This window comes from Sinohyriopsis cumingii, chromosome 4 (assembly GCF_028554795.1).
Source record: "Sinohyriopsis cumingii isolate HCF-2022 chromosome 4, ASM2855479v2, whole genome shotgun sequence".
Classification (NCBI taxonomy): domain Eukaryota; kingdom Metazoa; phylum Mollusca; class Bivalvia; order Unionida; family Unionidae; genus Sinohyriopsis; species Sinohyriopsis cumingii.
Window position 1 is genome coordinate 56,421,176 of NC_142964.1, and position 27,620 is coordinate 56,448,795.

A 27,620-nucleotide genomic window follows, 5' to 3' on the forward strand; every position below is an offset into this window, starting at 1 on the left:
ACAGCAACCTGAACCTGACAGAGGCTTTGTCGATTGTCGTATCGACACCAAAGAGTTCTTCTTCTCTTTCCGAAGAAGCAGACCTATTGCCAGAAAGTCTATCCTCAGAGGACATCGCATTCTTAGAAACTAAACGATTGCCATAGCAAACAAAAAAAGACAAAAGAAACAGCCCTTTTTAGGGCTACCCAATACTCTAGAAAAGAAATAACCATCAATTTGCCAGTGTGCGTAGGTAGAGTAGTGTGAATATAAACACTAACTCTTTTTTAATAGTAAGAGTGTATGTGTTTGTGTGTTTGTGTGTTTGTGTTTGTAACGGATGAAGTAGGTTGGTGTGGATAGTAGATTAAGATGATGTTTTTTGGTGTTTGAGGTGTGAGGAGAGTAGATTTGGGGGGTTTGATTGGATTGCTTTGCGTATGTGGATAGTCTATTGAAGTGATTAATGGAAAAAATTTTTTAGAATAGGAATGGGTAGTATAAAAAAGTGAGTAAGTGTTTCTTTTAGGTCCGCGCGTTGTTTTGGTCATGATCTAGGTAAGATCAATTTTATGTTTTTTAGGGGGATGTTTTCCTTCACGTCCGCGCTTTCACTATAAATTGAAACTCGCTGGGCAATCTAGCTACCCTTGTTGATTGATCAACTCCAGAATGAATAGCAGAATAAACAAACTTCTTGAACTCCAGATACATCTGGAATATGTCAGGCGCCTGTTAAATGAACTGGCCGCGGAGGCTATAGTAGAAGAGGAAAGAATAAAGAAGGAAGAGGAGGAGAGAAGACAGAGGGAAGAGGAGGAAAAGAAAATAGGAGAGAGGATGTCGTACAATATTCCAGAGACAGAGGATTGGGGTGCTGAGGCGAATCATCCTCCCTCTGCGCTCCCAAGAAGAAAGGTGAAAGGAGACTGGGGAAGAAGATGCGTGTGTGGCGCCAGGCCAGGAAGGTGCCATCATTAGATAGGTGCATCTGGAGTTCAAAAACAAACAGCCCTTTTAAGGGCTACCCAATACTCAAGAAAAGAAATAACCATCAATTTGCCAATGTGTGTAGGTAGAGTAGTGTGAATATAAACACTCACTCTTTTTTTTAGTGTGAGGGTATGTGTTTGTGTGTTTGTGTTTGTAAGCACTCAAGTACGTGGGTGTGAATAGTAGATTATGGTTTTGTTTATTGTTTCTTAGCGTATGTGGAGAGTATAGTTCGGGCTTTGTAACCTTTCATGTATGATTGTGTGGATAGTAGATTATGGATTTTGTTTTAATGATTTGCGTGTGTAAATAGTAGATGTGGGGTTTGTTGATTGCTGGTTCACGTATGTGGATAGTAGATTATATGACATGAGAAAGTAGGGGGATGTTTACCTTCACGTCCGCGCGTTGTTTGGTCATGATCTAGGTAAGATCAATTTTATATCTGGGGGATGTTTTCAATCACGTCCGCGCTTTAAGTATAAAACTAACAGTGTTTGCCATTGGAGCCCATTCTACGGAATAAGCAAACAAGAAGATGCCAGCAGCTTCAGCTTTGTATAACAACCTTATGGGAAGTTGGTATTGGATGGTGGATGGATTGAATGTAGCAGAAAGGCTTGAACAGGAATGGAGGCATGCAGTGACAAAAGACTTCGTCTCAAGACAAGTAACCAGCCTCCACTTAGCCATCAATATTGTAAAAGAAATGATAGAGGATGAGGAGAAGAGAATCAGAGGTTTAATTAACCCACCGTATGTTAAAGTGGGTAAGTTGAAAGAAGCCATAGTTTATGTGACGAGTGTAAGGTGTTATTTAGAAGACATTCTAGAATGGACAGATTGGTCTTTTGTGAAGTGGGGCTTAGACAAGCTTAGGAAAGCCGAAGAAGTAATGAGAAATGTGCTGACCGAAGAGGTCAAGAAGATCAAAGAAAAGTGGTCAAAGGAAAGAAAAGAAGAAGAAAATAGAAAGAAAAAGGAAGAACTAGAGAAACTAAACTCGAACTGGATGAAAATCCAAGAGAAGTTCCGAGCCATGGGTCACCCGGACTGGATGCCGGAAACAGAAAAGAAGAAGAAGAAAGGAATGATGGAAAAAATAAGAGGATGGTGGAAGAAGTTAAGGAGTTAGAAGAAGAAGAAGAAAAAACCCAAAGGCCCTTTTCAGGGCCACCCATATTTCTCGAAAAGAGAATGACTTTCCATTACCTACCCCTTTATAAATTTTTTTAAAAAAAAAATAATCCCATGTTCAATTCCCCTTGTCCCTAAAGTAGTTTTTTTTTTCTAACATGTTCAATTCCCCTTTGTCCCTAGACAAACCCAAACTCTATTCCCATGTTCAATTCCCCTTGTCCCTAGACAGACCCAAACTCTATTCCCCATGTTCAATTGCCTTTGTCCCTAGAATCGATATTTTGTTTCCATTGTTCGAATGCCTTTGTCGCTAAAATCAATATTTCCTTTTTTTTTTCTTTCTCCAATGTTAAATTCCATTGTCGCTAATCTTACCCAGGGTTTTTTGCCCATGTTAAATTTCCATTGTCGCTAATCTTACCCAGGGTGGTTAATGTTAAATTTCCATTGTCGCTAATCTTACCCAGGGGGTGTTTTTAATGCTAATTCCCATTGTCGCTAATCTCACCCCTTATACTACTACTGACGATTATACACAAGCAGTGTTTTTAAGGCAGGCCTGCTACGACGTAACACAGTGAAGTATAATAATATATTCACCTTGTCGAAGGGTAACCTGACGAACTGAGAATTCGTTGATCCTGTGACGAAGGAGAATCGTCACATCCAGTTGTCCATTTCCGTGGTAGCTCACTGACAATGTTTCATCCACGCCAAATCTCAGATACTTTGGGGCCGCGAGAAGGTAATATTCATTTGCGCTGAAATGAAATAGGGTTTGTGAAAAAGTGAATTTAGCAATGTCTTTACATTGCAATAACAGTTCAAAATTATAAACAACAAATCAGGCGGGTGTAACTCCATGGCGTGTGTGTGTGTGTCTGTGTGTGTGTGTGTGTGTGTGTGTGTAAAGAATAAAAATCATATGGCGAATAACAATCTTTTCAAGTGCCCTGGATCCAGCAAGGGATCACGTGTGTTGGGGATTGATTAAGATAAATACAATAAACTGACAATAAAAAATGCGAAACTAGTATCTGGCTGGCCTGAGCGCTTTCGACTCTTTAATGAGTCCTTTTCAAAGGCAAATACAAAACATAGACAAGACAAAAAAATAAAACAGAAAAAATTATGTTTGCGAAACTTTACATGACTGTTTTTACAGGAATTCAACCTTTTAACTCTGTTATGTGTCATCTAATTTATTTGAGCTTGTTGCTGATACTGGAACATATTTGTATTGACGTAGAAATTGATGAGCCATAACGACATCTGTCATTTTATGTAAATTTATGTAAGTGCAAATTATATCCCGGATATTTAATTGTTATAGTAGTCATATGCTATTTAAGCAAATTCAGAGAATTATTTAAAAGAAAATTTGTCTTCTGTAAAAAATAATTGTATTTGTGCAAGAATGCATTTTTCTAGTCTTCTTGTTTTAAACCGCATGGTTTCAGTGTTCTAAGACGGCGTATCCAGTAAGATCCCTTTTCTTTCCTAGTTTGGGGACTCCAGTTGGGGTTGTGAGCAATTGCAATAAGTGTTATGTCTCTGAGATGTGACCAGGAGAGGAGAAGTGTTCTGTACAGCTTCTTTTTCATCCATTCAGATCGATGAAGGTTGATCGTTTTGTGTAGCTTTTCAGTTTCTCCGACATACTGAATGCTACAAATCTTCCATGTGATGAGATAAAAATGACAATCTCTGTTTTGCACGTTTTGTTTGGACCATGTATGTTTAATTTTTCTCTAGTCACATATGATAGAAACCAGGACATTTTCTAACCTTTTCTAGTACAGTGACTTGAGAAAAATTAAGCATACATGGTTCTATATATATATATATATATATATATATATATATATATATATATATATATATATATATATATATATATATATATATATATATATATGTGTGTGTGTGTGTGTGTGTGTGTGCGCACAATGTTTGTACGTTGTAATAACAGGTGAACATTGTAAATAAATAGGTGAAAATGACAATACTTATAAAAATGGGTCAACGTTTTATTATTATTATTATTATTATTACATGTGTTACACACGTAAGTGCTGGACTGCCATAGTTTTGATCAAAACAAACATTTAGTCTCTAATAAGAGTTTTCTGTGATTTGTTCTTTAATATGGGTCAATCAATTAGATCGTGTATCAATAAAAAAAGTTTTTTAATTTAATTGCAAGTCATACGACACACAACAACCTATCTAGTTATTAGCAACAAATTACAAAAGCACACAGATACACACACAAACAAACACACACGATACAATTAAGACATAAATGACGTAATTATAAAGAATTTAACATATTATACTAAATGTTTTACATATATTTACGGTGGTTCACGGTGGCTGCGTTTTCTAAAAAAAAACACCTTTTGAGATCACTGACATCTCATCTTCGTCCACGTGGGTTAGAATGTCGGGCTCGGCCTACGTGGGTATATGAGAAAGTCTGCCAGTAGCGTCCCGTGGGTCTCTGATTTTTCCCGGGGGTTTCCCGGGTTCTTCCTCCACCATATCTGCTGGCCGCTATGTATAGCCTATTATGTCTTGAAAATGGAGTTAAACCCATAACAACAACAACATCATCATTTTTACAAAATCATTTATAGACAAGAATAACTGAAAAAGGACAGTGACGAACAAACGATAATGCCATGTGGGAATAATGATTGGACCACATGTCAATACGTATATAATTTCACTGTGGTAGGTATTTCTTTTGATTCCCTATTTACGTAAAAATTTAATTAGATCCTGGAATCAAATATGTCTCCTTTTCTGCCCTAGCTTCTAGATTCCAGTAAAGATTGAGGGCAATTTCCGATACTGACGATATCGTTGAAAGTGTGACTAGTGAATAGAAAATTTTCATTCAGCAGACTTAGATTTTCAACCTTTTGGTCATTCATTCGAATCTGTGGAGACCGATCATTCTACTAAATTATTCCATTTTGCCAACATACCTTATGCCACATACACGGCATTTGTCCAACATAATACGTGCCATATGCGCTACATTTCTTCAGCATACTATGTGCCACATAACACTGCGTTTGTCCAACAAACTGCGTGCCACATACACTGCATTGCCTCTACATACTACGTGCCACATACAACTGCATTTGTCCAACATGTTGCATGCCATATTGTTACGACTCTGTGGTCATAAACTAAGAAATAGAACGAAGCAAAACCAACAAGTTTTGTAAAACTTAGCAAACAGTTTAATGGTCAATGCTGCACATGAAAACTTGAGAGGAACTTAGAGTATTATCAAGTGAATCCAAAAAAAAAAAAACTTGGAAAAGTTCTTTGATAGTAAAAAAATTAAATGTTCAGTAGTAATTTCAAATTTGGAAATGTACTGGTACGCCCAGAATTTGAATAATTCACAACAGTTAAAGAATAATATTATAGTCCAGAATAATGAACTCTTTCTATTTCCACTGAACAGTCCAAACAAATGTTTCTCCTCTCGAATAATATCTCAATATAACATAAAACACGTCTGCAGACTTACAACAGGAACGCAAACGTTTAGGATGACTCCAAAATAGGATTTAATCTGACTGCTCAGTTCTCTTCTTATATATACCATCAAATTACGATTATATTTCACAACATAACTCCCCGTGACGGATATTACTACTCAAGTTATTTCGAAATCGTCTATTCATGTGATCTAGCCCAACCAATGGGAACTAACTTAATCCTTCTAGAACCGTCCAAACTCCACCAGCCAATGAGAAATTAACCCAAACTCGTCATCAAGTCTGATTATTAGGATTATCATTAGTAATTGTCAACGCATATGTAAGCATCTATTCATAGATCCTGTGTATTTTTACGCTCTTAATATTTCTAATACAGACCCTAGTCACGTAGGCAAAATCTAACAAATCTGTACAACTTACAACCATTAATAAAAATTACAAAAATTAGATGAAAAATGTGGTATGAGTTACAAAAAGTATAGATATACATGACACATATACATTGCATTTCTCCAACATGCTGCATGCGATACACACATTTTTATAACATACTGCATACCATAGACACCGCATTTTTCTTTATGCCATATATTCTAGATGTGATGAGATAGGTCACATTTTCTTTTCTGCAAATTAAGGTACAACTAAGAATGAGTATCTTTTCAACTTAACTATGTTTATTTTTGTCATGTACTGGCCTCAGGACTGAAATGTGCCGTTGGATATTTTGTTTAAAGGTGGCTTCAGTCTCGATCTGACAAGAATGTACCCAGACAAATTTCTGCTGGCACTAAGTTACACTGGTTTATGAACGAAGATTGTCTGAGAGGTTCACACACTTCAATACTGCCGGTAATTTGGAACGATTCACAGGTATGGGATGTCTGGATGAAGTGTATACGTTGGGATGTCTGGATGAAGTGTATACGTTGAGATGTCTGGATGAAGTGTACTCGTTGGGATGTCTGGATGAAGTGTATACGTTGAAGATTTTCTTTTAATTTCTGTTTTAAGAGGTTAGTGGCAACTTATCCTTTCGTACTGCTTCCATTATCAGATCTTTGCTTTGCCTCCCTTTGTACCGTGTTGAAATACTTATTTTGGTCTTTTATCAAAGGTTTGAGCAGATCATATTCTACGGTGTTATTGTTCATTTTATGCCAGTTTGTGTGTCTTTTCTAATCATATGTCTCTATAGGACTCATGGTACTAATTTAGTTCCCATAGTAAACATATACAAACACTATGATATTAAAAATTCATTAAATTTCTTATATATATATATATATATATATATATATATATATATATATATATATATATATATATATATATATATATCGGTATCGATTAAACCAGATATGAGCCGCGGCATTTTCTAGACCTACAGTTGTTTGAAACATCTGCTTTCAAATCCGCACCAAAGAGTCAGGTGCTAATTTCAGAAATGAGTTTTCCAAACTCAAGACTGTTAAAGGACTGAAATTCCATCAATAAGATAATGTCTCTTTTTCCAGTTACAACTAGGATAAGTTTTCGAGAGATTCCTTTTCCTAAAAAATATTTTTCGTTATCAACCAATCCTGGCCAGCCTAACCCATATATACTCTACTTTATCTTCACCCATTTCCAGACTGATTCCCATTTTTCCACCCTTTTCCAGACTGATTCCCATTTTCGCACCCATTTCCAGACTGGTTCCCATTTTTCAACCGATTTCCAGACTGGTTCCCATTTTTCCACCCATTTCCAGACTGGTTCCCATTTTTCAACCCATTTCCAGACTGATTCCCATTTTTCCACCCATTAACAGACTGGTTCCCATTTTCCCCACCCATTTCCAGACTGGTTCCCATTTTTCCGTACAGTTAGTAGTTTGTCCAAAAGCGCTCAGGCCAGTAGATTTTTTGGAATAGTTACTATAAATTTGATGTGAGTAATTAGTGCACATTTAAGTTTCGTTAAAGTTGATAAAGAAATATATTGGCAGGTATCGCTTCAATATCATGGCTTTTATTGAAGATAGAGGGATGCCTTTTATTTTGAAATTTGACTTGTCTTACAAAATATAGTAATACTGAAACGTTTCTATTGTGCAACTTATTTCTTTGATGAAGCATGCTATTGTGCAGCTTTATTCTTTGATTAAGCTGGTTGGGTGTCGGTGACGCTGTTTGTTCCAAACATGAAAAAATCTGCCTCCTTTTTTCACAGTATAATTGTTGCGTGGTTGCCTTTCTCGCTGGTGCTCGTCCTAAATTGGCAAATATCTGTGGAAGTATTAATCTGCAATTTACTTGAGATATTTCTGTAGTAAAAACGATAAAGGCAACGTCAGTTACGTCAACAAGGCACGCTATAAATTGCAATTTGTTTAGATAAACATAAATTGGTATATTTATATTGACTTACTGTCACAATACAACAACCTAAGTTTATAAATTTTGTCATGTCGCCTTAATCATGTCAACATAGTTTAATCGGTAACTCATTTGTTGATGTAAATGACGCTGTGCGGTCGCGTATCCAGTAGAAATATATCGTCACCACAACCGCGGCTTAATGTACTGGTTAGTCAGTGACGTCATTCGCACATAAGTGACTTTATTCCTATAACAGTTGGTTTTCAAAGTTAAATTATAAACCTCAGTCGGAATATCTTTGGCCTTTTACGTCAAGTTGAGAAAGAAACCACTGATGTAATCGTCGCCAATGAGAATTATATGCTGAACTACTTTCGTTCCTGAGCAGCAATATAGCAGCGGAAGGAGACAAAGTAACAATCGGAACAATCTCGGCCATAGGTTGCAGGGGACAGTTTCGTGCAAATTTCTTAACTTTAGGGTATGGTGTGACTTTCTGAGCGGTTTGGACATATTTGTGAATTTGGTCTTTGGTCTTTCTGGCTTGTGGTGTTCTTGAAATGGATACGAGGCACGTGCACATCACGTGGTCATTGCACAGTATGTAGCAAGTTGAAATACCAATAGTAGGCTAGAAAGCAGAGCTAACTACTTATAGCTTTGTTGTTGTTGCTGCTGTTGATGTTGTAGGCTTAAACGCCATTTTTCAGCACACTATAAGCTAGACATGGCGACTAGTATAAATGGTAGAGGAAGAACACGGGAAAAACCGGAAAGAACCACCGACCCACGTGAAGCTAATGGCAAGCTTTCGCACATACCCACCTTGGCCAAACCTGAGACTCGAACCCACGCAGACAGAGGTGAGATGGCAATGATCCGTATCGGTGAGGGTTTTAAACCAATTGGGGCCCCGCTACTTGTAGTAGAAGACACGTTGTTCAAGGTAAGTAGCTCAAAAACTGACTGCACGACAACTATTTTGAATAGCTTCAAACGATTAAGTACATAATGTATTTCAAAAGTATCACCCAGGGAGAGGGTTTGTGTTTACACTGTGAGCAACACGTGTTCTCAAAAATGCTTGAAAAATTTGGGGGTGGGGTGCATCAACTTTTTATTCTATGAACTTCCAGTCACTTATCAGATCAAGTGAATTATATCTGTATATGTTGCTTTAATATACCTATCCAAAAATTTGGACCTTTTTGACCTCACTCATATAATTTATCCTTTTATGAATTTTTATATTAGACAGGTGTATGTAACATTAAATTTGGGCACAAAAGCTGTCCCTTGTACCCATAGCTTTTGTAACATATGATGTGTATTTCACATGAGACGAATCACCAAACACATCAAACTCACGTGTATTTCTAAAACTTCCTCAGAGGTTTCGTCACCACCTGACTGAAATGGCCTATCGATGTTTCGATCGTAGTAAAGCTGTCTCCCTACTGGTTAGTCAGTAATGTCGTAAGCACAACAGTTATGTAACTCCCATAACAGCTAGTTTGCAAATGTCACTCTGAAGCTGCACTGATTTGCTGGTAGCTTCACATTGACTCGTAGGAAACAAAAGTAGCGAGTCCGTACCTTCACTAACAATGGAGGATAACAGTTATATGTAGCATGAGGTAACATACCCTAAGAGCAGATAAGTGGGGTGGCAGGCGACACTTCGGTCGACAGTTTTAAAATTGTTTAAAAATACCAACAACAAAAAAACACACACTCCCCTAACCTCTACCCTTTTAAAATGTAAATGCAATCAAAGAATTAAGTTTGGCACGGCCACCTGACGAGTGAATCTGCTAGTAAGGGTGAAATGACTACCATATCAAGTCAAATGATTCAGCCTATTCCTTATTACTCAAAACTGGGTCAAATATCTTAATCTGAGACGATATTGAGAGACGATATATTAGTATGTACAGGCAACCATCATATACGGCAATATCTAATTTACGGCAATATATAATTTACGGCAATATCTAATTTACGGCAATATCTAATTTACACTTAAGAAAGTAACATTGGTACTTTAAACCAGTAAATGAAAGGGGAAAAAGGATACTTGATGTGTGACAATTATTTTACCACAATTTCAAAGGGAATCCAAATAAAGCATTAAATAAATATTATTTCATCAACCATGTTATATTTAATATTCGGCAATTTATAAAAATTCGAGCATATTACACGGTTAATAAATTCTGAGATTTGTTATCTTTGTTTGGCAGAGATGTGGGCACGGCTATTATTACAGTGATGTTGACTGACAACATCAACGTGATATTGGGCAAGCCAACAATGGTCAAAATCAAGATTATAACAACACGTACGTGCTTTAAAGCAGTCAGTCAGCTTTAACTTTATATCAACAACAGTTTTTTTTTACAACAGTCAACCGACAATATTTAACAGTGTGCAACAGAGGTCAGCTGCGAAAAACGTGACTCTGGAAAAACAGTGAACATGTTTTAACAAGAAACATTAATTGTTTTAAAAATATTCAGTTTCATTCACTTTGCGTCTCACAATCCGCCAGTCCCTTTTACCGTTCTAGATGCGTACTAAATAAACATCAGTTATGAATCTAAAATTCGTAAGAATCACACTTTAACTAAATTTAATATTTGTAGAACTCTATGGTCTTAAAATAAGTAACAAGAAAGAGGGAGAACCAACAACGTGTGTATAATTGAAAATATGATTTATTTCCATAAATTACAAAGAGAAACGGTACAAATAGCGTACAGTGTTGTAAATGAAATCTCAAACAGTCTTAAATGTTGTATCAAGTCCTAACGTATCTAATAATACGAATGAGCTCCAAATGTAGTTTAGTAGGGACATTTGATATGATTCAACTGTTTTCCAATTTTCTAGTCTTGTACATGTCTATATTGGATAGAATCCACATTTCAAGAAATGTTCTGCTTCGGCAGTCTAAAACAATACAAGCATAATCTTTACAGCACACTAATCCCATGGCCTTATGGACATTACTCATTTGGTTTAACATGTCTAGCTCTATGTGAGTGCATTTGTGTTTATGCCAATTAATTAAATGATTATTTACAGGACTTACAATTAATTTTAGATTTTGAAAATGTTGACGATATTAGAGACATGATAGTAGGTTAAATTTCTCTACTGAGCAAGAGTAACTTTATATATATATATATATATATATATATATATATATATATATATATATATATATATATATAATTAATTAAAAGAAATAAATATTTTATACATGAACTCTGACAATCTTTACCAGCCCTTACACATAAACTACATTTATTTAACATTTATATTTTGAGGGAGAGGTTGTGAGTGATTGTGAGTCTGATGAGATATGTTGCAATCATTTACATGTTTTCTGGACAACTCATTAGTGAGATATCAAATATTTAGTTTAATGTAGGAAACACAGATTTGTGTACCAGAAACGATCAATCCAGTTATATAAATATGATATCATAATGTCTCCTGTGCTAGGCTGAGTATAATAACGTACTGGCTGTAGTTTTGGGTTTTAACCCAACTGAGTGCTCCATTTATTGCCCAGAATTCTGCTGTGTAGATGGAGCATCCGTCGGGGAGTCTGGCGCCGAATTCGAATTGGTGTTCCGGTATCACTATTGCGGCTGCTGTCCTGTTTAGTTCTTTTGATTTGGATCCGTCTGTGTAGATTTTAAGAAATCCAGAGTATTTTTCATCGAGGACGTATTTTATTTCTGTTAAGGTCTTTAGCGGGTTTTGCAGGTTGGATTAGAGGTTCTAGGCATTCGGGTTTTTTTTCTGGGTGTGTTTTTTTCTTCAAGGATTAAGATCATTGATTTTGTGTTGTACAGCTTGAATCCCTGGTAGTTCAATTGCTTCAAAGAGTGTATGTATTCTTTTACTTGCTGGGGGGTTTGGAACTAGTTTTTGACTGAACGGCGTGTTGCACTTTTTGATCGTTATTTTAATTGGTTGGTGTCTTTGTTTATTGAGTTTCTTGTGGCATATCTGAATATTTCTTAGTCTCGTCTCAGGTGCAGTGGTAAAAAAATCTCCCGTTAGTACTTGTAGTTCCTCACGCGAGGTGTTAGGTGGGGTCCCCGTGTATAGTCTGAGTACTTTATACTGTATGTTGTTTAATTTGTGGAGCAAAGCATTGTTTGCAGAGGCATACACTTGGCAACCGTAGTCCACTTTAGCCCCGATTAATGATTTGTAGAGCATGAGCATTGTTTGTTGGTCAGCTCCCAACGTTGTCTTCTTACTGATTTTTAAATCGTTGATGTCTTGTTGGCATTTTTTGGTTAGGGTAGTTATGTGTGGCTTCCAGTTGAGAGTTTCGTTCAGGAGCATTCCCAAGAAGTATGTTTCTTTAACAAGTTGGATTTCTGTGTTTTGTAGGTGAAGTTTGGGGTATGTGGTAGGTCTTTTATTCGTTGGTGAGAAAAGCATTCCTTCGGTTTTGGTATCTGATATTTGAAATCCCCAGTTGTCTAATTAGCTGGTAAATGGTGGATCGTTTGGTTCTAAATCCACTTTGGTTTTCGTAGAGTAGGTGGTTGTGTTCCAGGTGGTGTCTTGGTTGTTGATCATTGTTTCCATGGCTTTGCATATGGTACTAGTTCAGGACTTAACCGGTCGCAAAATCACCAGATGCATAGGCGACCTTATTTCTTTTCAGTTCAGTTCAGTGAGAGAGAGAGAGAGAGAGAGAGAGAGAGCTTTTGAATTTGAATCTGGTACAGTGAAAAGAAACCATTAAAGAAATATGTAGCCTAGACATTTGTTTTCTCTATCAGCTAATTCCTCAATGTAGCTGCCACCTACCCTACACAGCTACACTATGGGCAGCCGTCGCTGCCAAAATTATATTACTCAAATGATGTAGTATGAAATCAAATGATTTAACCCACCAAACGAAACGATCAATCCAGATTCCAAATGGTGTGGTGTCGCATGAAATGATTTAACGAACAAAACCGAATGATGAATTTAGATTCAAAATGACGTGGTATTAAATGAAATGATGTAATGTGAAATGAAATGATTTAATCCAACAAAAAGAATGATGAATTCAGGTTCCCAGTGCTATTGTGTGATATGAAATGATGTAGCATGAAATTAAATGATTGAACCCCCAAAAAATGAAATAATGAATTCAGATTTCAAATGACGTGGTATTTAATAAAATGACATAGTATGAAATGAAATGATTTAAAGAACCAAACAAAATGATGATACCTGTTTTCAAATGACGTGGTATTAAATAAAATGTTGTAGTCTAAGATGAAAGGATTTAACTCAACAGATTAAATTATTAATTTAAATTCCAAATGATCTGGTATTCATTAAAATGATTAAAATAACAAAACCGAATAATGAATTCTGATTCCAAATGAAGATGTATTAATTGAATTTAAATAGCATAAATTAAATTGATTTAAACCAATAATGGAATGATGAATTCCGATTCCGAATGACGTGATATTAAATAAAAGGATTTAAAGAACAAAATGGAATGATGATGCAAGGATGCAAATTTCAGTCGATCTATGAAAAGTGCATTAACTTGGGGTTAGACGACTAAAAAATTGTGTCGGTTAATTTCGATTTCATATCGGAACTGTCAGAATTGAAATTCTCCATAACAGTTATTCGGCAAAGTAGGGTTCAGGCTGACCCCAATATTGACGCCTAGTTATAAAAGACGGAAAAAGATATTTAACCCTGATTGGTTACGCTAAATAAATGGCGTGTTTCCAACACGAAATTCCGTGGGCTTTCAATATTAACCCCATCGAAAAATCTAATTAGTCTGTATTTTTCCTGCAAGAGTGAAACTATAAGAGACTTCGAGAGAAAATTTGGAAGAAATTCTCTCGTAAAACATTTATCAAAGGGGCCAGATGTCTGGAAAGTCAACGAACACAATTCTGGCGTTATCAGCGAGCAAAGCTTGAAGCACGAGGTATTTGCGTATTTGCGGTATTTGCGTCAATTTCATGTAATTTGTTGATACCAATATTATGACTTGCATGAATTTATTTGCTTATATTTGCATGTATTTATTTGCTTAAATTCGTTGATCAACTTTCTTGGTATGAGTATAACTATGTTTGAGTTCATCTGAATTCGTACAATAATCTTCTTTATATAACTTTGACGAATTTGTTGACGTTGTCGTCTTGTTTGTATAGGAAATGGATATTCTAAGATTTCAGGAATTACTTTAGTTGATATGAGTTACGAAAATCCGTTTGTATTCACCGATCTTAAATGATTTCACGTATGATAAAGACTTTAATGTGTGTATTCGCTGAAAATACCATAGTTAAGCCATGTAATGAATATCGATCATTCATTGGTGTAATTGAGACGAGAATGGAACTGTTATGTCTCGTGTGCTGTTAATGTGAGTCAGGATCGAATAGCCATTAGAAAGTATATTAATCTTATGAAACTAGGTTTGTTTATGGTCTGCCATCTTTAGCTGACCAGACAGCCTCAGTATGTCTGAATTCCGATAGAACGACATCTGACCATAACGAGAGGGGAATAATGATCGATTCCCAGTAGAATAACTGACAGAAAACTTTGGTTGCTTCTCTGTTTATTTTAAAGAGGGAATAGCTCCACTGAGGTAAACAGTGACGTATCCACGTACCTACTGATACAAGTATCTACGTATCTACATGATTACGTATCCACCTACCAACATAAAGTTTGAGGGCCGGAATATGTAACCTAGACATTTGTTAGTTTGCTCTATCAGCTAATTCCCCAATGTGGCTGCCGCCTACCGTACACAGCTACACTATGGGCAGCCGTCACCGCCATAATTATATTACTCATCCCAATGTAGCTGCCGCCTAACCTACACAGCTACACTATGGGCAGCCGTCGCCGCCAAAATTATATCACTCAAATGATGTAGTGTAAAATCAAATGATTTAACCCACCAAACGAAGCGATAAATCCAGATTCCAGATGATGTGGTGTCCCATGAAATGATTTAACGAACAAAACCGAATGATGAATTTAGATTCCAAATGACGTGGTATTAAATGAAGTGATGTAATGTGAAATGGAATGACTTAACCCAACAAATAGAATGATGAATTCAGGTTCCCAGTGCTGTTGTGTGATATGAAATGATGTAGGACGAAATTAAATGATTGAACCCCCAAAAGATAAAAAATGAATTCAGATTTCAAATGACGTGATATTTAATGAAATACATAATATGAAATGAAATGATTTAAAGAACAAAACAAAATGATGATATCTGTTTTCAAATGACGTTGTAGTCTAAGATGAAATGATTTAACTCAACAGATTAAATCATTAATTTAAAAAAGTGACGCTTAACTTCGATTTCATATCGGAACAGTCAGAATTGAAATTCTCCATAACAGTTGTTCGGCAAAGTAGGGTTCAGGCTGACACCAATATTGGCGCCTAGATATCAAAGACGGAAAAAAATATTTAACCCTGATTGGTTACGCTAAATAAGGGGCGTATTTCGAACACGAAATTCCGTGGGCTTTAAATATTCCCCCCATCGAAAAATCTAATTAGTCTGCATTTTTCCTGCAAGGGTGAGACTATAAGAGACTTCGAGAGAAAATTTGGAAGAAATTCTCTCGTAAAACATTTATTAAAAGGGCCGGATGTCTGGAAAGTCAACGAACACAATTCTGGCGTTATAAGCAAACAAAGCTTGAAGCACGAGATATTTGCGTCAATTTCATATAATTTGGTGATATCAATATTATGACTTGCATTAATTTATTTGTACAATAATCTTCTTTATATAACTTTGACGAATTTGTTGAAGCTGTCGTCTTGTTTGTATAGGAATTGGGTATTCTAAGATTTCATGAATTACTTTAGTTGGTATGAGTTACGAGAATCCGTTTGTATTCACCAATCTCAGATGATTTTACGTATGATAAAGATTTGAATGTGTGTATTCGCTGAAAATAGCATAGTTCATGCATGTAATGAATATCAATCAGTCATTGGTGTAATTGAGACGAGAATGGAACTGTTATGTCCCGTGTGCTATTAGTGTGAGTCAGAATCGAATAGCCATTAGAAAGTATATTAATCTTAAAAAACTAGGTTTTTTATGGTCTGCCATCTTTAGCTGACCAGACAGCCTCAGTGTCTGAATTCCGATAGAACTACATGTGACCATAACGAGAGGGGAATAATGATCGATTCCCAGTAGAATAACTGACAGAAAATTTTGGTTGCTTCTCTGTTTATTTTAAAGGGGGAATAGCTCCACTGACGTATACAGTGACGTATCCACTGACGTATTCTACTGATACAAGTATCTACGTGTCTACATGTTTATGTATCCACCTACCGATTATGTATGGAGGTTGGAGGAGAAAAACAAAAGAGCGGAAGGACTGAGAAAAACAACTACCGTGACGTTGGAGTGAACCGGAATGCACAGGTTATGAAGTTGTACAAGGTAATGACTTCGTTTGTTTACTCGATTCTACGATGAACCAATTCTATCATTTAAACAGATCGGCTGTTTATATAAATTTATTTGTGCTTGAAATTCGGTGAATGATTTATTTAAAAAAGAAGTGTATCTTCCTAAAATAATGTGTTATCAAAAGTGTTTATGTAATTGATTAAATTGCTGTTTTCATATACCGGGGCTCGTGTCATTCTATTATATATATCTGCTCAGATATCTCTATTTTTTCCACCTTTAAGTTCCACATTTTATATTAATTTTTACTTGATCCCGGCAATAAAACTGATGGCGGTCATCTCCTAGATAACCAGATCCGAATAAAGCGGACATCTTTTAAGTTGGCACAATCCGTCAATTAACCCACCCCCCGCAAAGCGGGCTAGAGATGAAATCTGTTTCTAGATGACGTGGTATTAAATAAAATGATGTGGTCTAAAAATGAAATGATTTAATCCAACAAATGAAATAATGAATTTAGATTTCAAAATGATTTGGTATTAAATAAAATGGTCAGAATAACCGAATGGAATAATGCATTCAGATTCCACACGACGTGGTAAAAAACGAAATGTGGTGAAAGTAAATGGTCGGGAACGGCACTACATTGTAAGGTCAAACTCCATATCATCTAGCGTAAATCTAAACGGGGGGGGGGGGATCGCTGTTATCCACGATTAATGGTGTCAGCACGCCTAGATTTACAATCTAGATAAGCATGTTCAACATTCGTTTGAGATTTTTGCATACGAAACTTGGACAGCCAAGGTGTTTCCGTGCCGATAATATAAACAAGACTTGTATTTTCCAAACAGCATCAAGTGTTTTGATCCACATTAATGAATGTGCGTGTGTTCTTTAACATTTCTCCGCATTGCACTACGCGAGCTTACAATTAAAGATTCAAGAAACGTAGATCAATCAATTAAGGAGATTAAATTTTTTAAAATTTTATTTCATCAATAATAGTTACCGCGTTTGATAACACTGGACAACAAATTTTTACAAAAGTCATGTTACTGAAATAAAATTAGTCAATTCTTATCAATTTTTATGTGCTGAACACGAATATGACAGTCAAATTGCAAAATTGGCTCTAGTTTTTTTGTAATCTGCAAGAAATTAATGTTTACATAACGAAATGCATTCCAATAGTAAAAGGTCAACTGTAATAGCCTACCTATAAAAAATCAAGTCATTGACTACATCTTAGATTTCTTCGCCTGTCTCTTGTACAGCTGTTCGGGAGCATCTCTGAGGAGTGTCCAGCAGTAGTCAGCCAGCATTGTAGTGGACCATTTTCCCTGGTATCTTTGTTCCATTGTTGCGATATCTTGATGAAAACGTTCGCCGTGTTCATCACTAACAATACCACAGTTGCTAGGAAAGAAATCCAAATGGGAATGAAGGAAGTGAATCTTTAGAGACATATTGCAGCCAAGTTTCTTATACTTCATCAACATGTCTTCTACTAGTTCCTTATAGTTTTCTGCCCTAACATTTCCGAGGAAGTTTGTAGAAACTAGGCGAAAAGCATTCCATGCTTGTTTCGCGTCACCTTCCAGCAAGTTGTTGAACCGGTCATCTTTGAAAAGCTCTCGAATCTGAGGACCCACAAAAACTCCCTCTTTAATCTTTGCTTCGCTGAGTCGAGGGAATTTTTCATGCAGGTATCGGAATGCTGGCAAAGTCCGGTCAATGGCTTTCACGAAGTTCTTCGTCAAACCTAGTTTGATGTGAAGGGGTGGTAGCAAGATTTTCTGAGCCTCAACCAGAGCTGGGTGTTGGATATTCTTCTCTCCAATGGCTACATTCTGCCTGTGAGTCCATTCCTTCCTCATGTAGTGCATTTCCCTTGCTTGGCTATCCCACTCGCATAAGAAACACATGTATTTTGTATATCCTTGCTGCAGTCCCATTAAAAGGGCAACTACCTTCAAATCACCACAGAGGTGCCAGCTGTACTTGTTATACTCAATGGAATTCAGTAGCTGCCTTAAGTTATCGTATGTCTCTTTCATGTGGACAGCATACGCTACTGGAATAGATGGAAGAATGTTTCCATTGTGCAAAAGCACAGCCTTGAGACTCAGTTTCGAAGAGTCCACAAATAGTCTCCATTCTTGTGGGTCATGAGTGATTTTTAAAGCATTCATGAGGCCCTCAATATCGGAACAGAATATCAGATTACTTTCCTTTCTGAAGAAAGGCTCCAATTGCTGGTGGCGCTTTCGATATGCAGTAATTGTGACATCTTCTTCTAGAAGATTCCATTGTTGGAGTCTTGATCCTAGCAATTCTGCCTTGTTCTTTGATAAGTCCAAATCACGAATCAGGTCATTTAGTTCTTCCTGTGTTATTCTGTGTGGGGTTGATGATGCACCACAGTGAAAATCTGGATCACTGCATGCTGATGGACCAGGAGAAGAACAGGTCGACTCACCTTTGTCTTCGTCAGATGAATCAAGAGAATATTCTGCTGGAGGTTCTGGAATAGGAAGTCCCTCACCATGTGGAACTGGTCTCAATGCAGACGGAATGTTTGGGTAGACTATTCTCGACTTCTTTCGCTTCGTTATTCCGCCGGAAAGAGGAGGAACCAAGCAGAAGTAACAGTCATTTAGGTGGTTGCTTGGCTCTCTCCACACCATTGGGACTGCAAACGGCATTGATGACCTTTTGCAATTCAACCACTGTGAAAGCTGTGTTGTACATGTAGCACAGCATATATGCGGAGCCCAAGGCTTGTCTTGGTCACCAACCTTGCATCCGAAGTAAAGATGATATGCCTTCTTCACTTGAGAATTGATACTTTTCTTCTGGTTGGCAAATGTCACTTCCCCACAAATATAGCAAAAATTGTCCGCGGTATTAACACACTTTCGAGGCATTACTGTTCTTTATTGTACGTAAATGGATAAAATAATAAGTTTTATGTAACAGTAGCTTGAACTGTCTCGCACAACGTCTAAAATATTTTAAATGCTGAACCTATCTGATTGGGCTTTATATAGTACACTGCTTACGTCAGCTTCAGCAGCCGCCTGGCATTAGTATAATAGGCCTACACATGTATAGTACACTGCTGACGTCAACTTACTTCAGCAGCCGCATGGCATTAGTATTGCATTGCATCAGAAAATGATGCAATCAACTGTGGATGATGTGAGCATGATGGTATTATGCAATGTTACATCATTATTCCGGATGTTGCTGCAGTCCTACTGGAGAAATTTACACAGTGAAACATAGAAAATGAGGTATATGAATATCTTCAAAACGAGAGCCAATACAAATTTTTCACGGTTATATTCGTGTTCGGCACACCAAAATACTACAGATTAGGGCCTTTTCAAGTCAGTAATGATTTCACTGTTGACCAGTGTAACCTGACGTAGCATCCACACTAAACTAGCAAGTTGTTTCTCGCTTACATTACTGGATTACGTACATGTGCATTATTTGTCGAAGTAATATATATAACTTCCTTTGTCGCCACCGAATAACAGTTTTTAGCGAGATATTTATGTGGGTATTCTTTCTTTTCTTTTCTCTTTCAAAGAAATAATTACGATAATAATCAGTTGCATCTTTGGAGTGTTTAGTGACGAAATCGAACACAGATATGCTTGAATAAACTCAGATTTAACAATGAATTGTGAAAATACAAAGGAAAGGCGTCATTGATAGATTTCATCAGGGTTTATATAAAAGACCCATAAAACCAGCATAGCGAGTTCTAAGTGAAAAAAAAAAAAAACGTTAACCATTGGGATAAAGACAGTTACTCTCTCTCTCTCTCTCTCTCTCTCTCTGTCTCACACACACACACACACACTCATCGACATAGAACGATATATTATTATTATTTATATGGTAGCGTCTAACTTTTCAGTACTGGCCCAGCTTAAATCAACTAATAACAGGCCTGTCTCCAAAAATCTAATCCTATCAGTTTCATATGCCTCCACAAATCAAGAAAACAGTGTATATATTGCTCTATTTCTCATATGTTGGTCATTTATTGGTAAAAGTACATAAAGGGAAAAGTGCATTAGGCATTATATCGTCCTTGAGTTTATTTTAAAAGTGTATGATCAGTGAACGGTAATAATACTATTAGGCTAAATTATATTAGAAGTAACTCTGATAGAGACTATTATCATTAGAATAGACATTTTGGGAAGTGAACATTAACATGGAAGTTTATTAAAGCATTTTTATCACAATACGATCAAAATTGACACGAGCCTTGTGCAAAAAGCATTCGTGAAACAAGTTGAAGCAATTGGAATAATAATCTTATTATTATTTTTGCAGTTTATATTTCTGTCCATATCGCATCCTTTTTATCAGCCATAACTGTGGTCTTTTATCGTCCAATATATTAAACATAATACCAAGATAATAACTTTGTATTTTTTATGAATGTCTAGTTTAACTGAATCAGGAAGTTAAAAAATTTCATTCTTCAACAGTTTTCCACCTACATATTACTTCTGGCGTGTCTACATATATATATATATATATATATATATATATATATATATATATATATATATATATATATATATATATATATATATATATATATATGAAGATAGAATTTTCATAGTCATATCCGATTTGTGTAAAGTTTCTTAAATCTAATCATTCAATTCATGACAAGAAAAAATTGTGAAGACAAAAATAGTTTGCAAAATTACAGAAACATGATGCTGGGGTGATACAGACAAGCATGATCTGTGCTTTTTTTCGTCATGAAACACTCCACGGGAGGCAACTGTTTATTATTCACGTATCCGTTTCTTTCGAAATCTGTGACTAAGCACCGCCATCCACAACCACAATTGTTAAAATGTTTGTAATGTAGTGTGGGATGTTTCAAATGCACGTAATTCCGACGATTCATTTCTACTTATATTTGCATAAAATATATATTTAAAAAAATCAACGTGATATTTCAATTTAGTTTGTGAAAATGAAAGGGAACTATGTGAAAAGAGCTGAGATAGCTGCGGCATTTGGATAAATTTGATAGTTATTTAGAATCACATTACATACTTAAGGAATCTGCCAATTTCATTGTATAATGTCTGACACTTTGTACATATTTGTGTGTCCCCGTTCTGATGGTAAACATTCTGATACATTGTTTCTTGGAACCACATATACATTGCAAAAGACGTGTATATTAGGTATTGTAAAACAGATATTTATTGCCAAAACATTGTTAAAATAAAGATGTCTCTGTTTTGATGCTAAAAATCATGTATCCCTGTTTTGTAGGTTTTACAAGAATGTGTCTGTATGCAAATTATTTAATTTGAGCGTGACTTTGATTTCATTAAATAAGAAATTTACTATTTATGTTAATTTGGACAACTCTTTAAATTTACATATCATAAAAGGAAGCCAATATCAAGTGTTTTTTTTAATATTTTATATTATTTTCAGTTGTTAGTTAGTCTGCACTAGATGATAAAATATCTTTGGTATCCCATTAGAACAGCTGTAAAAAATGATTGCATAGAAAACGGGTTTGTTTTATTAGTTTATGTCTACTATGTCAGAGTTTCTAAAATTGTCATGTATTCTTTTGGTTTTAAAATGCACATCCTTTGAAATTACAAAACTACAGGTACATCATTCCATGAGACCAGCAAATTAGAAACTGGTAGGGATACCAACAGTTTTAAAGACTGTTCATAAAGCCATTTAAAATAATCATTTGTGTCTGGAAAATGCATGAAGTAAGAAGGCCTTTTTTAGTAGCTTTATATGCATACAAACAATCATTATTAAGTCACTGACGTCTGCATCAATAGTGTTAGATCACTAAGTAGACTGATAACAAGAGGTATACAGCATTTACTACCAGCCAGTTGGAATTCATCAGGATCACAGAGTCGTATTGATAGCAAAGGGTTCCTCAGCCTGGGTGTCATATTACCATGGATAGAAACTATTCACATTCTTGGGGCCTGGTATAATATATAACTTGACGAATAATGCCCATGTACGTGCGTCCAGTGATGTAAGATATATACAAAAAGTGTCGAGAAACGTGTTAGTTTATTGTCTATGCTAGGTCAGGTCATCAAATTGATAGATCTAGGTTTTTGTATGGGCTGCCGTCGCCGCCAAATTACATTAATCATACGATGTAGCATGAAATCAAATGATTTAACTTAGCAAATGAAATGATAAATCCAGATTCCACATGATGTGGTGTCACATGAAATGATTTAACGAACAACACCGAATGAGGAATTTAGATTTTAAACGACGTGGTATTAAATGAAATGATGTAGTGTGAAATGAAATGATTTAACCCAACAAACGGAATGATGAATTCAGATTCCAAATGATGTTGTGTGATATGAAATGATGTAGCATGAAATGAAATGACTGAACCCCAAAAATGAAATAATGAATTCAGATTCCAAATGATATGTCGTTAAATGAAATGATCTGGTATTAAATAAAATGATTTAAAGAACAAAACAGATGATGATACCTGCTTCCAGATGACGTGCTATTAAATAAAATGATGTAGTCTAAAATGAAATGATTTAACTCAACAAATGAAATCATGAATTTAAATTCCAAATGATCTGGTATTAAATAAAATGATTTTAACAACAAAAGGGGCTGATGGATTCTGAATCCAAATGACGTATTATTAAATGAAATTACGTAGTCTGAAATGAAATGATTTAACCCAACAAATGAAATGATGAATTCAGATTCCAAATGATGTGGTAATAAATAGAATGATTTAAAGAACAAAACGGACTGATGAATTCTGCTTCCAAATGACGTAGTATTAAATGAAATTATGTTGTCTAAAATGAAATGATTTAACCCAAAAAATGAAATGATGTATTCAGAGTCCAAATGATCTTGCATTAGTTGAAATAGTCTGAAGAACAGAATGGAATGATCAACTCATATTCCAAATGGCGTGGTATTAAATGAAATGTATGGAAAGTAAATGGTCAGACTCGAAACAGCATTACAATTTAAGGTCAGAATGTAAATCATCTAGCGTAAATCCAAACAAACACAAGGAGGCGCTGTTAGAAAGATTGATAATCGGCAGGCATATTTACAGCATTCAGCTGAGATTTTTGCAGACGACAGTTGGACAGGAAAGCAAGGGTAAGTGTTTCTTTTTGTATGATATAAACAAGAACTATGTTTTCCAATCAGCATAAAGTGACTTTATCCACATAATGAATGTGCGTGTATTTGTTTTTCAAGTTCTGCCCTGTACTGCGTGTGTTTCAAAGGCCTCAACAAAGCGAGATCAACCAAGTAAAGAGATTAAATCTGGATCTTATTTGATCAATATTAATTACCATGTTTAATGACCTTACGTAGCATACACGCTAAACCAAAAATGTGTTGCCCGTCTCTTTTGGTATATTTTACATTACCGGCCCTACGTGCACACGCATTATTCGTCCAAGGTCTATATGTTATCAATTCTTCTTTTGCAGCCATTGAATCCAGTTTGCAGCGATATATTAGTGCTTTTTCTCTTTTTTTTCCTATATGATATCGAATATAATTTTTCTTAGAATACATTATTCACCACTCTTAGTGCACACCCCACTCTCCTTTCCAGACGTATTGAAAATGGGGGGGGGGGGACTTAGTCATATATTTTTAAAGAAATTAATAAGTGAACAATAAACAGTTGCCTTATTTGGAGTTTTTTATGGCGAAGAAGAAGCACAGATCATGTTTGAATAAACCCATATTAAACTTTCTTTAAAACTCGCCCATCCCAAATTTTTTAAATTTTTTTTAAAAAAAACTTCTTTATTTTTATCTTGAAAATGTATCACTCCCATCCTAGAACGAGCAATTGCTAGCCTTTATATATTGATACCGACATTTGTCTTTCTATTTATCAGGCTGCCAAACAAGAAGTCGTAATTTTGTAAACACTTTTTTTGTTTTTAAATTCAAACTTTCTTTAAACTCGCTCATCCCATTATTATTTTCTTTTTTTTGTCTTTTAAAAATTTTTTATGATGAAACTTACTTTTACCACTCCCGTCCTAGGACATGCAATTGAGCTAGCTACAAATAAATACCAAATAGTTGCTACTTAAATCGATGTATAGCAGGTCAGGTAAAATCTAGCATTAGTCCAGCAGTCAGCAGAAAGCAGAAAGCTCAAACTTAGACCGTTCTATGTCACATAGAGAGAGATAGAGAGAGAGAAAGACGGGGTGAGGAGGAAAGGAGAAAGAGGGCGTTTTTACCCTAAGGGCTACATGGTATCACTTACAAATCGTTGACGCTATTTTTATTTTAAATTCTGATAGAATCCATCGCCTTTCCTTGTTATTTTCATACATCATTTGCTAAATTTTGGGTTTATTCAAGCGTGATCTGTGCTTCGTCTTCGCCATAAAACACTCCAAAGGAGGAATCTGTTTATTGTTCACGTATTAATTTCTTTCAAACTATATGACTAAGCCTCCCCCTCCCCATTTTCAATATATTTGGAAAGGAGAGTGGGGTGTTTCAAATGCACTAAAAGTCACGAATCATGATTTCTAATAAAATTTTATTCGATCTCCCAAACGAAAACTAAAAGAAAAAAAAAACAGTAATATGTCAATGCAAACTAAATTAAATGGACGAGAAACGAAGAAATCTTACATATAGAACTTGGACGAATAATGCATATGTACGTATGGCCGGTAACATGAGACATACAAAAAGTGGCGGGCAAAACATTGTTGGTTTAGTGTGTATGCTACGTTAGGTCATTAAACATGATAATTGCTATTGATCAAATAAGATGAAGATTTCATCTCCTTAGCTGATAGATCTAGCTGAGATGAAGCCTTGAAAACTCGCGCAGTACAAGGCAGATAAAAAAAAAATACACAGACATTCATTAATGTGGATAGTCACTTTATGCTGATTGGAAAACTTAGTTCTTGTTTATATCAAATGAGAAGAAACACTAGCCTTAGCTGTTAAATGTCGTCTGCAAAAGTCTCAGCTGAATGCTGTAAATACGCCTGCGATTATAAGTCTGGCTAACATCGCCCCCCCCCCCCCCGCCGGTGTTTGTTTGGATTTACGCTAGATGATTTACATTTTGAACTTAAATTGTAATGCTGTTTCGAGTCAGACCGTTTACTTTCCATACATTTCATTTAATACCACGCCATTTGGAATATGAGTTGATCATTCCATTCTGTTCTTCAGACCATTTTAACTTATGCCAGATCATTTGGAATCTGAATACATCATTTCATTTTTTTGGGTTAAATCATTTCATTTTAGACAACATAATTTCGTTTAATACTACGTCATTTGGAAGCAGATTTCATTAATCCGTTTTGTTCTTTAAATCATTTTATTTAATACCACATCATTTGGAACCTGAATTCATCATTTCATTTGTTGAGTTAAATCATTTCATTTCAGACTACGTAATTTCATTTAATAATAAGTCATTTGGATTCAGAATCCATCAACCCCTTTCGTTGTTTAAATCATTATATTTAATGCTAGATCATTTGGAATTTAAATTCATGATTTCATTTGTTGAGTTAAATCATTTCATATTAGACTACATCATTTTATTTAATAGCACGTCATTTGGAAGCAGATATCATCATTCCGTTTTGTTCTTTAAATCAATTTATTTAATACCAGATCATTTCATTTAACGCCACATCATTTGGAATCTGAATTCATTGTTTCATTGTTGGGGTTCAGTCATTTCATTTCATGCTACATCATTTCATATCACACAACATCATTTGGAATCTGAATTCATCATTCCGTTTGTTTGGTTAAATCATTTCATTTCACACAACATCATGTCATTTAATACCACGTCATTTGGAATCTAAATTCATCATTCGGTGTTGTTCGTTAATCATTTCATGTGACACCACATCATTTGGAATCTGGATTTATCATTTAATTTGCTGGGTTAAATCATTTGATTTCATACTACATCATTTGATTAATGTAATTTTGGCAGCGACGGCTGCCCATATTTTTGGAAAACTTTCAAGCTCACGCAGTACAAGGTGGAGAAATGTTAAAGAACACACGCACATTCGTTAATGGGGATCAAATCACTTGATGCTGATTGGACAATATAGTTCTTGTTTATATCATCGGAACGGAAACACCTTGGCTGTCCAAGTTTGGTCTTCAAACTTCTCAGGATTATAAATTTGGGCTTGCTGATACCATACATCATGGGTAACAGCCCCCCCCCCCCCGTGTATGTTTGCATTTACGCTAGACGATTTGCAGTTTGACTTTGCAGTGTAGTGTTCTTCCCAGTCAGACCGTTTACTTTCCATACATTTAATTTAATGCCACGTCGTTTGGAATCTGAATGCATTATTCCATTCGGTTCTTCAGACCCTTTTATTCAATACCAAATCATTTGGAATCTAAATTCATCATTTCAGTTGTTGGATTAAATCATTTCATTTTAGACTGCATCATTTTATCTAATGCCACGTCATTTGAAAACAGATTTCATCATTCCATTTTCTTCTTTAAATCCTTTTATTTAATATCACGTCATTTGGAATCTGAATTCATCATTTCATTTATTGGTTTAAATCATTTGATTTCATGTTATGTGAATTCATATTATTAATACTTCACATAGATAATACCCCCACACTCCCCATTTTTTCATAGAATTTAACACAGTGTCACGTAATATACTAAAACCTTAACAAATAAATTGTTACTCTATAAATATCACATATTAATCAAACTAAACGATGCAGTAAAGACATGACACCGTAAATAAATTTTAATATATAACTATTGACTTTACAAACATTACGAATCGCTATATCAAAATATATTTCAAAATTTTCTTAAGAATATTATTTCATAATATTAACACTTCATACAGTTTAGAGACAATGAGCAACATTCATCAAATATCATTCATGCAGAATTGTACTACATGAAACATTTTCCTTCATTCTTGAGAGAATATCTTTTCGAAATTAATTTTCCCAAACCCTATTTTTGTTAAATACCAGCATATATGTGAGAATGTCAAAATCCGAAGACAGTTCGAATAAC

General features: G+C 35.4%; 1 protein-coding gene across 1 annotated transcript in view; it reads right to left on the reverse strand.

Annotated features, from left to right (window-relative positions):
• Positions 1–27,620, reverse strand: part of LOC149801207 (complement C3-like) — a 333,137-nt gene that overhangs the window by 304,094 nt on the left and 1,423 nt on the right. The window contains exon 2 of the mRNA XM_089955246.1: positions 2,716–2,876. Within this exon, the coding sequence (XP_089811372.1) occupies positions 2,716–2,876 (161 nt within the window). The remainder of the gene's footprint in view (positions 1–2,715; positions 2,877–27,620) is intronic.